Source organism: Coregonus clupeaformis, chromosome 16 (assembly GCF_020615455.1).
Source record: "Coregonus clupeaformis isolate EN_2021a chromosome 16, ASM2061545v1, whole genome shotgun sequence".
NCBI classification, from domain to species: domain Eukaryota; kingdom Metazoa; phylum Chordata; class Actinopteri; order Salmoniformes; family Salmonidae; genus Coregonus; species Coregonus clupeaformis.
In genome coordinates this window covers 3,868,156-3,882,051 of record NC_059207.1, presented here as the reverse complement: position 1 = coordinate 3,882,051, position 13,896 = coordinate 3,868,156, and the positions used below count along the sequence as shown (strand labels likewise).

The 13,896-nt window shown below is 44.6% G+C and overlaps 1 protein-coding gene across 2 annotated transcripts in view; it reads left to right on the top strand.

The window, feature by feature from the left end:
* Window positions 1–12,651: 12,651 nt before the first annotated feature.
* LOC121572161 (neuroligin-2) overlaps window positions 12,652–13,896 on the top strand; it is a 129,268-nt gene continuing 128,023 nt past the window's right edge. For both annotated transcript variants that reach the window (XM_041884095.2, XM_045225588.1), the window contains exon 1: window positions 12,652–13,409. In XM_041884095.2, coding sequence (XP_041740029.2) covers window positions 12,911–13,409 — 499 coding nt within the window. In that variant the 5' untranslated portion in view covers window positions 12,652–12,910. The remainder of the gene's footprint in view (window positions 13,410–13,896) is intronic.

The following is a 13,896-nucleotide window of genomic DNA, read 5'->3' as shown; positions in this document are numbered from 1 at the left end:
AGAAACTCCCCAAATACAGGTGTGCCAAGCTTGTAGCTTCATACCCAAGAAGACTCAAGGCTGTAATCGCTGCCAAAGATGCTTCAACAAAGTACTGTGTAAACGGTCTGAGTAGTTATGTAAATTTGATATTTCCGTTTTTGTATTTTTTATACCCCCATAGGACTCTGGTCAAAAGTAGTGCACTTTATAGGGTGCCATTTGTAACGTAGCCCCTCTCTGTCTGTCAGACAGTGATTCATCCACCCCAGTAGCTGGATAATGAGTGCCCAGTCTCATGCTCCTCAGAACTAGACCCAGAGCCACTGACCCTCGGTGGAAACCACGCTCACACACAAATGAAAACCCTGTAAATATTTGATTTTAACTCTTGCCTTTGTATTGTTCCTGGTTCGCAACCTCTGAGCCCACTTCCCTGAAGTGAAGTGTCTCCCCCTTTCTCTCTCTCCCTCTCTCCTCTCCTTTGTAACTACAACTGACAGCCTATCAGGCCATTTTTGCTGATTCTAACAGTATTTTATCCCAGTGTGTGTTTGGCTGAATGAAGGAAGTCCAGTCCAGTAAATGGGGGGAACAACAGTGAATGAACATTATAGTAAATGGATGAACTCGGCAGACAGATGAAGTGTGCAGACAATGAGGTCAGATGACACACACACACACACACACACACACACACACACACACACACACACACACACACACACTGTGAGATCAGAAGGGCCTTAGCATCAATAACGTTGAGGCTGGAAAATTGTCAATAATAGATAACATAACTGTCAGGCACTTAGACAGTTGTGACTGGTTTCACGTTGGATATTGGCTTTGGTTGTAAAAAAGAGCGAGAGAGAAGGAAGAAGAGAGAACGGGAGAGAGTTTGCAAACAAACCATCAGGTCCTTGGTGTCTGAACGAGAGGGCGGCTACTCTCCCTCTCTCTTATTCCCACTCTCCCTCCCTTGTTCACTTTTCCTCTGAACTCTCGTTCAACTTATCCCCCCCTTCCTCCCTGGTGGACAGCCAGACAGCCAGACAGATAGAGAGGTTGTGATGGGGGGACATGAGGAAGTAAAGCAGTAAGACAGTTATAGTGACAGTGGTGTGAACGGCTGCTGACTGTCACCACGGTGACCAACCGCCTCCCAGAATGCAGAGTGCTCCTCCTGCCACAGGAGGGGTCAGATTGTGGCACCCCCTCCTTCGCACTCCCCACTCAACGTACCCTCCCCTTGGCACCCAGAGAGACAAATGGGGCTATCTGGTCCCTCAATCAACGTCCTCCATCGTCACTATGTCAAGGCTTCAGGATAACTCCCCAACCCTTAGGCCTAACCCCCCCACACACACAGGGGCGGGTGGATGAAGGGCAGGTGGGCGGTGGGCGGTTTGAATATCGAGAAAACAATACCTTAACAAAACCATAAATGTATCATTATTGTGCAATTTATATCTATCTGGCATTAGTGCATAAGCCTAAGCTTTAGGTCCTAACTGTACGCACGCCAAAGAGCCTACACGCCAATCGTGTGATGATTGTGAGGCGCTATACAAATTAGACAGTCGCAAGACAGGGACTTCAAATAGGCCTATGGCACGTCAAGGGAACTGTAGCCTACTGTTCAGATGGGTTAAATGGAAACTGCAATTTGGACACTGACTGTAGGTCTATAACCTCTCACATAGCCTTAATATTAACTCCTGCAGAATTAAGCATTTCTTGCAGTAAAATTATACACCAAATGTAGGCAACATTTTGACTTTGAAACAGGAGTGGAGAAATATGATTTATTTCTGTCAGCGTCTTGAGAGAATGCAAATATGCAGTTAGAGGGGCTCTCTATTTCAACCACATAAAATATGCATCCGAAATCTTTTCAGGAACATGTTGGGTCGTTTCCACAGCTTTCTATTTCCTTACAACCGGTCAAACTGATGTCATTTGGGATTTTTTTTTTGTTATTGCATTTTCTCCCCGGTCCCTAAACGACTTTGCAGAGAAGCAGAGATGACAGAGAACTTTACCGATGTCAACTAGATTGAAGCATGCATTCGATCGATTTATGACATTATTCTGGTGAACAAGAGTTTATTTAGTCTTCTGGGGCAACATAATGACAGAAGAGAAGCTGCATGTATCTAATTATAGACAAGTTGACTAACAGATAGCCTACCAAAATGTCGGAAATTATAAGCAGAAACATCTAAATCAGGAAAACAAAATACTGCACCCCCTGTCAAAAAATAATTCTACTGTCTCTGTCTGTAGCCTACAGCGCATTTTCTATATTAGCGGGTTAGAGTCGGGTGCGGGCCTCAGATTTTCACTTTATCACATATAGTTGGCGGTTGTGGATAGGTTATTAGCAATTGCGGGCAGGGGCGGGTGAACAAACAGCTGACCCGCGCACCACTAACACACACACTGTAGCCCCACTGTCTCAACACTGTCACCTGTAATTTCGTAATTCGTTTTTAAATTAAAACAAATGAGCTTGGCAGATTTCGAACCAAAAACTTTGGGAGCCATGATGAGATGGAGGGATGAAAGATTGGAGGTCTGGAGGAATGAAGGGAAAGAGGGATAGAACAGTGTCCATCAAGGTATTTCTTCTAGTATACCATGTGTTTTTTTCTATATTTTTACCATTGTGATCCTCTGCAGTATCCATCTATCTTTATGGTTGTACCTCTACACCAGAGAGGGGTTTTAAAAGAGGGTTCGGTTATGGCTGTTCCTCCATTTTCTTCCCTGAGGGTTTAATAAAGGTGATTGATTGGTGTTGTCGAGAAGGACACACACACACAGACACACACACTCACCCATTGTATCCCCAGATATCTCCCCTGCTTCCATGACGACTCAATTGTCTGCTTTCTGGTTCCATGCATGCATGTGCACACACACACACACACACACACACACACACACACACACACACACACACACACACACACACACACACACACACACACACACACACACACACACAAACACACACACACACTGTCCCACTGCCTGGTTGGCTAGTTCATTATCTGTCATTAGTACAGTGAGGGAAAAAAGTATTTGATCCCCTGCTGATTTTGTACGTTTGCCCACTGACAAAGAAATGATCAGTCTATAAGTTTAATGGTAGGTTTATTTGAACAGTGAGAGACAGAATAACAACAAAAAAATCCAGAAAAACGCATGTCAAAAATGTTATAAATTCATTTGCATTTTAATGAGGGAAATAAGTATTTGACCCCCTCTCAATCAGAAAGATTTCTGGCTCCCAGGTGTATTTTATACAGGTAACAAGCTGAGATTAGGAGCACACTCTTAAAGGGAGTGCTCCTAATCTCAGTTTGTTACCTGTATAAAAGACACCTGTCCACAGAAGCAATCAATCAATCAGATTCCAAACTATCCACCATGGCCAAGACCAAAGAGCTCTCCAAGGATGTCAGGGACAAGAATGTAGACCTACACAAGGCTGGAATGGGCTACAAGACCATCGCCAAGCAGCTTGGTGAGAAGGTGACAACAGTTGGTGCGATTATTCGCAAATGGAAGAAACACAAAAGACCTGTCAATCTCCCTCGGCCTGGGGCTCCATGCAAGATCTCACCTCGTGGAGTTGCAATGATCATGAGAACGGTGAGGAATCAGCCCAGAACTACATGGGAGGATCTTGTCAATGATCTCAAGGCAGCTGGGACCATAGTCACCAAGAAAACAATTGGTAACACACTACGCCGTGAAGGACTGAAATCCTGCAGCACCCGTAAGGTCCCCCTGCTCAAGAAAGCACATATACAGACTCGTCTGAAGTTTGCCAATGAACATCTGAATGATTCAGAGGAGAACTGGGTGAAAGTGTTGTGGTCAGATGAGACCAAAATGGAGCTCTTTGGCATCAACTCAACTCGCCGTGTTTGGAGGAGGAGGAAGGCTGCCTATGACCCCAAGAACTCCATCGTCAAACATGGAGGTGGAAACATTATGCTTTGGGGGGGGTTTTCTGCTAAGGGGACAGGACAACTTCACCGCATCAAAGGGACGATGGACGGGGCCATGTACCGTCAAATCTTGGGTGAGAACCTCCTTCCCTCAGCCAGGGCATTGAACATGGGTCGTGGATGGGTATTCCAGCATGACAATGACCGAAAACACACGGCCAAGGCAACAAAGGAGTGGCTCAAGAAGAAGCACATTAAGGTCCTGGAGTGGCCTAGCCAGTCTCCAGACATTAATCCCATAGAAAATCTGTGGAGGGAGCTGAAGGTTCGAGTTGCCAAACGTCAGGCTCGAAACCTTAATGACTTGGAGAAGATCTGCAAAGAGGAGTGGGACAAAATCCCTCCTGAGATGTGTGCAAACCTGGTGGCCAACTGCAAGAAACGTCTGACCTCTGTGATTGCCAACAAGGGTTTTGCCACCAAGTACTAAGTCATGTTTTGCAGAGGGGTCAAATACTTATTTCCCTCATTAAAATGCAAATCAATTTATAACATTTTTGACATGCGTTTTTCTGATTTTTGTTGTTGTTATTCTGTCTCTCACTGTTCAAATAAACCTACCATTAAAATGATAGACTGATCATGTCTTTGTCAGTGGGCAAACGTACAAAATCAGCAGGGGATCAAATACTTTTTTTCCCTCACTGTAGACAAGGGTCTCTGAGAGTCCGCTGTCAAAGTAGCAGAGGAACCAAGCTGTCGCCAGTCGTACCTCTGTCAGATAAGCAAGGCCTTTAGAACAGACCACTGAGACAGAGAGAAAAGGCTAGAAACCCCTAGAGACTAAGTGGTCAGGCAAGCCATACCCAAACCAACTCCAGTTGAAGGCTTTAATGCTACAACGGCTCGGTTAATACTAAACAAATATATTTCTAGAGAATTTGCCTTTGTCCTGTAATAGAGTCTGTACTGTACTGTGGGTTTAAAGCCAGATTCAGATGAGAGCCATGGCTCAGTGGAGAGGAGAGAAGATGCTAGACGGTCCACAGGGCCAAGTGGAGAGAACAGAACTCACACGCACACACAGACATACACAGGCACACACACACACACGCACACACACATAGGCACACACATACGCACACACACACATGGACAAGTGAATGCTTTTACAGGCTTTTATTTTCACACTGACGCTCTGCCAACACCACGTCAGTGGTGTTCTCTCCTCTGTTCTCTTCTAATAATAATAATAATAATAATAATAATAATAATAATAATAGTAATAGTAATAGTAATAGTAACAATAGAAAATAGTTGTGCCATCTCTAATAGGTGAGTATTGCCATCCCTGGCTCCTCCCCTCCTCCCTCCTCTCTCTCTCGCCCTCTTCTATTCATCCATCAGGGGACTTGCTGCTCCTCAGCAAGTCCCCGGCAACACTAGCTAGGCCAATTAAGGCTCTGTAATTGAACCAATTATCCAATTAGAAGCCTCTCAGACGTGCCCCCCCCCAGGCAGCCTAACCTCTACCAGGACCCTGGATGTCCACCATGGATCGTCCTCTCACCAAGCCCCAGGACGGGGTGTCGATCTGGGCCAGGGATACCCAGCAGAGGTGGGTCCTGTTCCCACTTCTGCCACCCTGGAGGTCACCTTGACCATTATTACACTGATCTTAGATCAGTTTAGCAGGTCTACAAAGTCATTGTCCTTATGGCAATTGCAGTGTCAACAATCTGACCTGAGATACTATTAACACTGAATCGATTTTTCCTCTCTTTGCTACTATAGCTCCCTGATCTGAGAAGTTTAACAGTGTGCCTTGAAATCAGTTAGTAGCTTCCGCTCTTGGCCTCTTTTATGTGTTTTTGAGCATGAAAATGTAATGTGTTGTGGCCTGGTTTGATTGGGTTATTGGGTGCGTGGGTAGGGTTTCTCTCTCCCTGGGCTCTGGGCTCTACACAGGGCAGCCCACTGGTCTCTCTCTCTCCTCTCTCTTTCCTCTCTCTGAGGTTTAATTAGAGAAGAGAAACAGTAAGTCCTGGAAGAGACTAGGGACCCCCCCCACACACACACACACACACACTCACACACAGGAGCGTGTAAACACACACATACGGATGCGAGGACACACACACACACACACACACTGGAATATGAGTACTCAAAAAACACACACATGCACACTTGGGGGCTACAAGCATTGGATAAAGACAAGGGGTTGGGAGAGAATAGAATAGCAACATGGAAAGAAGAGAGAAAATAAGATGAGAGGGGGAGAGGGAGAGAGAGAGGGAGAGAGGGAGAGAGAGAGAGAGGGAGAGAGGGAGAGAGAGAGAGAGGGAGAGAGAGACAGTGGTAGAGAGAGAGGGAGAGGGAGAGAGAGACGGAGAGAGGGAGAGAGAAAGAGAGAGAGGGAGAGAGGGAGAGAGAGGGAGAGAGGGGGAGAGAGAGGGAGAGAGAGAGAGAGAGAGAGAGAGAGACAGAGAGAGAGAGAGAGAGGGAGAGGACACGGGGGAGCAAAAGAAACAGACAGAAACACAACTAGATGGAATGTACAATAAAGTGGGAACGAGAAATTTAACAGGCGGTACACGATGAACGTTTGCATTGTATTCCAATTACACACACCACAGTCATGCAAGCTTTACAAGGCACATCATATCCGCAACACTTTTCTACCCCAAGCTGCTGAAACTGACCTAAAATACAGAATCATTTCTTGAACCAAATAAATATTTTTTTTTGCACATAACTGACTCTCATTATTATTTGCATCGGCTTATCAGTGATTGTATCCTCATCGCCCCATCAGAACACATTCTAATTAGCTTCCATATTACCTCGCTGTCTCCGCTAGCTCACTTTCGAATTCAAATAGCTTTATTGGCAAAAAGCAAACCTAGGCAGCCGAAGCAATAATACGGTTAATGATGACATTAAATTGAGCAATTATAGGATGGCGATAACGCAATAACAAGGGACAAACTGTAGGGACTAGGGTTGTGTTCCAAAAGGTACCCTAATCCCTATATAGTGCACTACTTTTGATCAGAGCCCTATTGGCTGTTCAAAAGTAGTGCATTACGTAGGGATTAGGGTGCCAGTTGGTACGCAGCCTAGGAGTACAGTTTGTACTCCGGCTGTTGATTGCCCTAGAGCATTTCCATGTAAAAAGCATAATTAGCACTAATGTGAAGTTCATAGGACCACATCAAATTTGGTGTCAAATGAAAGCTAAGAGTCTATTTTTGAGAAATGAAGGCATATATATTTTTTAACTATTTTCTATAATGAAAGGCTTTGATTTCTGGTCAAACAGATGGAAAATGGGTCTTAGAAAACATCTACCAGAAAAAGTCTTAAAATGTATTAGAAATACATAAAAATACAATCATGTTGAAGTAATGATCCCTGCCAACTAATATCAACATTTACTGTAGGCCTATATTTAGTTTTGCAGAAATGATTTGCCCTCTGTAAGTTTAAGAAATATTGCTTAGTGTCAAAAACCCACATATCTTTAAGATACTTTCCAATTTCTCTCCCTCATGAGGAGGGAGGATAATGAAAGTTCACAGAAGTAACAAGTAAAGGAAGTCCTATCAAGTAGTTATAGTGTTTTTACTGATAACAATTTGGTTTATGATTTATTAAGGGATTAAAACACATCTATGATTATGTTACCAAATCTGTAACAGAATGACCAAAAAATATGTTACAGAATGACTTCAACTGACTTGGCTACAATGTTATGTTCATCTCATAACGGTTTTCTTTCTCTTTCTGTCCGGTGGTGGTCAAAGCAAGAGTGATAAAACAGTCTGGACAACCCCTCCCTGGCTCTCTCTTCTCTCTCTCTCCAGTTAATATAAATGTTTTATTGTCACATACACCAGATAGGTGCAGTGAAATGTGTTGTTTTAATGTCACCTCTCCTGACTCTTACTGACACCTACACATGAGCACTCTCACCTCTCACACCTCACTTTCAATTTACTCTAACCAGCCCTCTCACCCACTGACCGACACCCGACGTCCATGGACGTTGAAAAGTAGTTGACATTTTGTCGGTCCAAATCTGAACCAATCATAGACGTCTGTTTCACAAGTTTGGACAGCACAGTACAATACAGTAGAGTTTAGTAGAGTAAAGTAGAGTTTAGTAGAGTACAGTAGAGTTTAGTAGAGTAGAGCACACTAGAGTAGAGCAGGGCTCTACGCTGATCTATTTTACAAGGAGCACGTGTACGCCTAAGTTGAAAAATGTAGGCACACAAAGAAATTTAGGAGCACAATGAAAAATATTTGAGGTAATAAAGCTAGAATCCTTAATTTTTCTAGGCACACTGAATAAAAATTACTGCTCGCACATCTAAATATTTAGGCGCATATGCGAGTACAATGGTGGCACTGTAGAGCCCTGTAGACTACAGTACTTTACTGTACTGTACTGAACTCTACTGCAGTGGTTCTCAACTGGTTTTGCCTCAGGACACAAATTTAACCAGGTTGTCTCAGTCGTGACCCAGTATTCGCATTGCGATTTTTTTGGGGGGGTCAAAATGCAGTATTTGTTTATGGTATATTGATAGTAAATGTAACAATTACATGACAAAGGAAAATAGGACATAATTCAATTTGCACATATCCTTGGTGAAGAATGTGAATAAGCTCACTGGTTTAAGACCAAAAAATCTACCAAATGTCCTAAATAGCACTGCTAATAGCTCTAAATAAAAAATACTGTGATTTAAGAAAAATAAAATGAAATTATTTTATCACTTTCTACCACTTTGTACCTGGTTTTAGACGTTTGAAATCAGACTGCTGTATTTCTCATCAAAAAATTAAAAACACTTCTTTACACTATTCAAAATCTCCCCATCGCGACCCACATGTTGAGAATCGCTGCTCTGCTGTACTGTACTGTACTGAACTGAACTCTACCCTTGGGTCCCGAGTGGCGCAGCGGTCTAAGGCACTGCATCTCAGTGCTAGAGGTGTCACTACAGACCCTGGTTTGGCCGGGGTAGGCCATCATTATAAATAAGAATTTGTTCTTAACTGACTTGCCTAGTTAAATAAAGGTTAAATAAAATAAAATAAATCCCCTACTGTGCTGTACTCTACTGTACTATGATGGCCAAGCCTGTGAAACATAGACATCTACACTGAACAAAAATATAAACGCAACATGTAAGGTGTTGGTCCCATGTTTCATGAGCTGAAATAAAAGATCCCAGAAATGTTCCATACTCACAAAAAGCTTATTTCTCGCAAATGGTGTGTAAATTTGTTTACATCCCTGTTAGTGAGCATTTCTCCTTTACCAAAATAATCCATCCACCTGACAGGTGTGACATATCAAGAAGCTGATTAAACAGCATGATCATCACACAGCTGCACCCAGTTTTGTCACATAACACAATGCCACAGATGTCTCAAGTTTTGGGGGAGCGAGCAATTGGCATGCTGACTGCAGGAATGTCCACCAGAGCTGTTGCCAGGAAAATTAATGTTCATTTATCTACTATAAACCGCCTCCAACGTCGTTTTAGAGATTTTGGCAGTACGTCCAACCGGCCTCACAACCACAGACCATGTGTATGGCGTCGTGTGGGTGAGCGGTTTGCTGATGTCAACGTTGTGAACAGAGTGCCCCATGGTGGCGGTGGGGTTATGGTATGGGCAGGCGTAAGCTATGGACATCGAACACAATTGCATTTTATCTATGGAAATTTGAATGCACAGAGATACCGTGATGAGATCCTGAGGCCCATTGTCATGCCATTCATCCGCCGCCATCACCTCATGATAATCCACGGCCCCATGTCACAAGGATCTGTACACAATTCCTGGAAGCTGAAAATGTCCCAGTTCTTCCATGGCCTGCATACTCACCAGACATGTCACCCATTGAGCATGTTTGGGATGCTCTGGATCGACGTGTACGACAACGTGTTCCAGTTCCCGCCAAAATCCAGCAACCTTGCACAGCCATTGAAGAGGAGAGGGACAACATTCCACAGGCCTCAATCAACAGCCTGATCAACTCTACGTGAAGGAGATGTGTCGCTCTGCATGGGGCAAATGGTGGTCACACCAGATACTGACTGGTTTTCTGATCCACATCCCCTACCTTTTTTTAAGGCATCTGTGACCAACAGATGCATATCTGTATTCCCAGTCATGTGAAATCCATAGATTATGGCCTCATTTATTTATTTCAATTGACGGATTTCCTTATGAACTGTAACTCAGTAAAATCTTTGAAATTGTTGCATGTTGCGTTTATATTTTTGTTCAGTATATGATTGTTACAGATTTGGTCCGGACCAACCAAATGCCTTCTTGTTTGGGGGCAGAGTTCATTAAAATAATAGCAAGTGTGTAAAATAATACCCAAATATGCAAAGGAGGATATTACATTGTTCTACCTTTGTGTACCCATTCAGGATACATCACCATGAAGAAAATGAGATTCATAATTATGCATTTCTGTATAGTACAGATCAGGGAACCATAATGTAATACTGTTACCGTCATTCCGTTACTGGGTGTAAATCCACTTCACTTACTGTAGTTCAATAACCAAAATTGATTTTTTCAAAGTCAAGGTGTCATATCATAGCTGACACCCAATTATTTCTGCAGACATCTTTGAATCTTAATTCGGAATAGATATTTAACAGAATTTTTGGAAAATGGGGTCACATAGAAATCTGAGGGAGATTTTACTGTCATTCTGTTACCAAACTTTACATCTGCACTGTTCTTCGAGTAAATGTGTTTTTGTAAAATGTTCAGTGGGAATAGTTAAAAGTAGTCCATGTGCGTAGAGGTGTATGGTTTGTTTAACTTTGCAATCAATGGTTTTTGTTTGGCATACATTTTAAAGTGACAAATCTGAGTCTCAGCATCACTCTGTGGAATTGCCCCTACCACTAATGATGGGGAGGAGAGAGAAAGACATGCAATGCTACTGGAATATGAGACAGTCTCTCTCTCTCTCTCTCTCTCTCTCTCTCTCTCTCTCTCTCTCTCTCTCTCTCTCTCTCTCTCTCTCGTCTCTCTCTCTCGCTCTCTCTCTCTCTCTCTGTCTCTCTCTCTCTCTCTCTCTCTCTCTCTGTCTCTCTCTCTCTCTCTCTCTCTGTTCTCTCTCTCTCTCTCTCTCTCTCTCTGTCTCTCTCTCTCTATCTCTGTCTCTCTCTCTCTCTCTCTCTCTCTCTCTCTCTCTCTCTGTCTCTCTGTCTCTCTCTCGCTCTCTCGCTCTCTCTCTGTCTCTCTCTCTCTCTCTCTCTGTCTCTCTCTCTCTCTCTCTCTCTGTCTCGTCTCTCTCTCTCTCTGTCTCGCTCTCTCGCTCTCTCTCTCTCTCTCTCTGTCTCGCTCTCTCGCTCTCTCTCTCTCTCTCGATCTCTCTCTCTCTCTCTGTCTCGCTCTCTCGCTCTCTCTCTCTCTCTCTGTCTCCGCTCTCTCGCTCTCTGTTCTCTCTCTCTCTCTCTCTCTGATCTCTCTCTCTGTCTCTCTCTCTCTCTCTCTCTCTCTCTCTCTCTCTCTCTCTCTCTCTCTCTCTCTCTCTCTCTCTCTCTCTCTCTCTCTCTCTCTCTCTCTCTCTCTCACTCTCTTTCTTTCTGTACATCCGGTCTCTACTCCGTGTCTCGTATTGGATGGTTTGTGTGTTATGAATCAGGATGTGTGCATTCCCATGCGTATATATACTTATTGCTGTGTGTGTGCGTGTGTGTGTGTGTGTTAGTGCACCACAGCTGGCAATCCAAAACATCCGGAAGCTTCTCTAAGCTGCTTATAGACAGCAACTGGTGACCATTGACCATTATGGGCAATGAAAGGCCGGTCTAATCCAGGATCTGTGTGTGTGTATGTGTACGCGCGTGTGTATGTGTGTGTTAGGGCGGGTGTGTGTCCCCGAGCGTGCATGCTTCCGGGTGTGTATGCGTTTGTGTGTCAGCTTCTCTCATACTCACAGTGCTACCTGCCACAGCTGCCCAATAGGAAATGAATACCTATAACTATTAAGGCATCAGTAACGTCTCCATGGCGATTACAGCCCATAATAAGGCTATGGATGGATCAGGGATGATCATAGAGGGCTGGGATGAGCGAAATGATTGTGGCTGTACTTTAATTAGTTATCTTTGGAGCTCTGATGATTAATCCCTACGTAGGCTAACTGGAGCTGTGACAGTGAAGGTGTTGTTTTTATGTGTGAATGAATGTCAGAGGTCATTTGCATAGCAAAGTGACATGCCCGAGACAAGCAATACAGAAATGAATGATGGTTTGTACTGATTGGTAGGATTTCTGTGATGTCAAGCTGATGCATTCGCTTTCTTAACCTTTTTTACCCATTTCCGTTTGTAACTATTTTTACTAACATGATGATGATTTTTACCAAACATGATGATTTTTACAAACATGCTTGACACGGTATCATGACACGTCATGGTTTAAAATAATCCTTAATGTCTTATTTTCTCCTCCCTCTCTTCTGCAGGGTCCGTTTGTGACCGCCACCGTTAACCAGGAACTGTGATCGCAGACATTGACCGTGATGAGGACCGTACAGGAGGATGGAACGTAACAGAGTTCTGACCGTGGAACCGTTCTCGACCGCGACTGTAGAACACCAACACTAACCACAACCACACCTTCTATAGACCGCCCGGTCTCCCCCTAACCCCCCTAACCCCCCACCCCTCTGTTTTACACAGCACTCCCCCACTCCACTCCTCCACCGATCCTCCTGCACTCACTCCCTCGCTCCAGACCCCCTTTTTTGAGGGTTCTTTCATAAACACTCTCAACCACCCATTCTCTCTTTCTCTTGCCATTTCCTTTCTTTCCAATCGTCTATAGCTTCATGAACATTGAGTCCTCTTTGGAAAACAGACATAGACGGACGATAAACGTTTAGTTGGAGGCGGAGTCTATAGCTGCCAGTCATGTATCTTTTCCCTTTATCCCTGTGTAAACCAAGTGGGCGGGGTCTCAGCTCTAGTCTCCGCCCCCGCTGCTACATGGCCGACACCTGTCTAGTCTGGCTCCTGGGCCTGGCTCTCCGCCTCTCCCTGACCTCCTGCCAGAAGTTGAACTCCGCCAACAAGCCCCCCATGGTGACCACCAACTACGGCAAGCTGCGAGGGCTCAAAAAGGACCTGAACAACGAGATCCTGGGGCCAGTGGAGCAGTACCTGGGTGTGCCCTATGCCACCGCGCCCATCGGAGACCGCCGCTTCCAGCTGCCCGAGGCGCCAGGCTCGTGGCAGGAGATCCGCAATGCCACGGCGTTCGCCCCGGTGTGCCCACAGAATGTGCACGGCGTGCTGCCGGAGATCATGTTGCCGGTGTGGTTCACAGACAACCTGGATGTGGCGGCCGGTTACATCCAGAACCAGAGCGAGGACTGCCTCTACCTCAACGTCTACGTGCCCACCGAGGACGGTGAGTGTCGGGTAGGGGTGGTCCTTCGCTCCCATAGGGGGCACCACTCTGGGGTAGGGTGAGTAGAGATGGAAGGTGGAGGGGGCGGGGTACTTTTAACTGAGCGAGATCTGTCACTAGAAACATACCTAATTCTCATCTTTTAGTCCCGGTTGGGCTGGAACAATATTTTTCCCACAGTCTTTTGCCACAAAATATATCTAACCCCCCTAAAACCTCACTCTTCTTGCCAAAATTCAGAGCTGAATCTTTCTTTGGTTCAGTAGGTCTGGGGTGAGGAGATGAGCGAAGTCTGGGTTTAGGTTGAGCAAGGTAAGCAGAGAGGGAAGGAAGAAGAGGAAGGTTTCTTTCAACTGAGTATCTTAAACCCTCCTTGCCTTGCCTCAAAATCATTTTCTGACAGTTTTGTCAATCTTCGAAGGTCTGGGGTGAGGAAGGGAAGTAGAGAAGGGGTTTCTTTCAACTCAAATGACAAAATATTGTATCT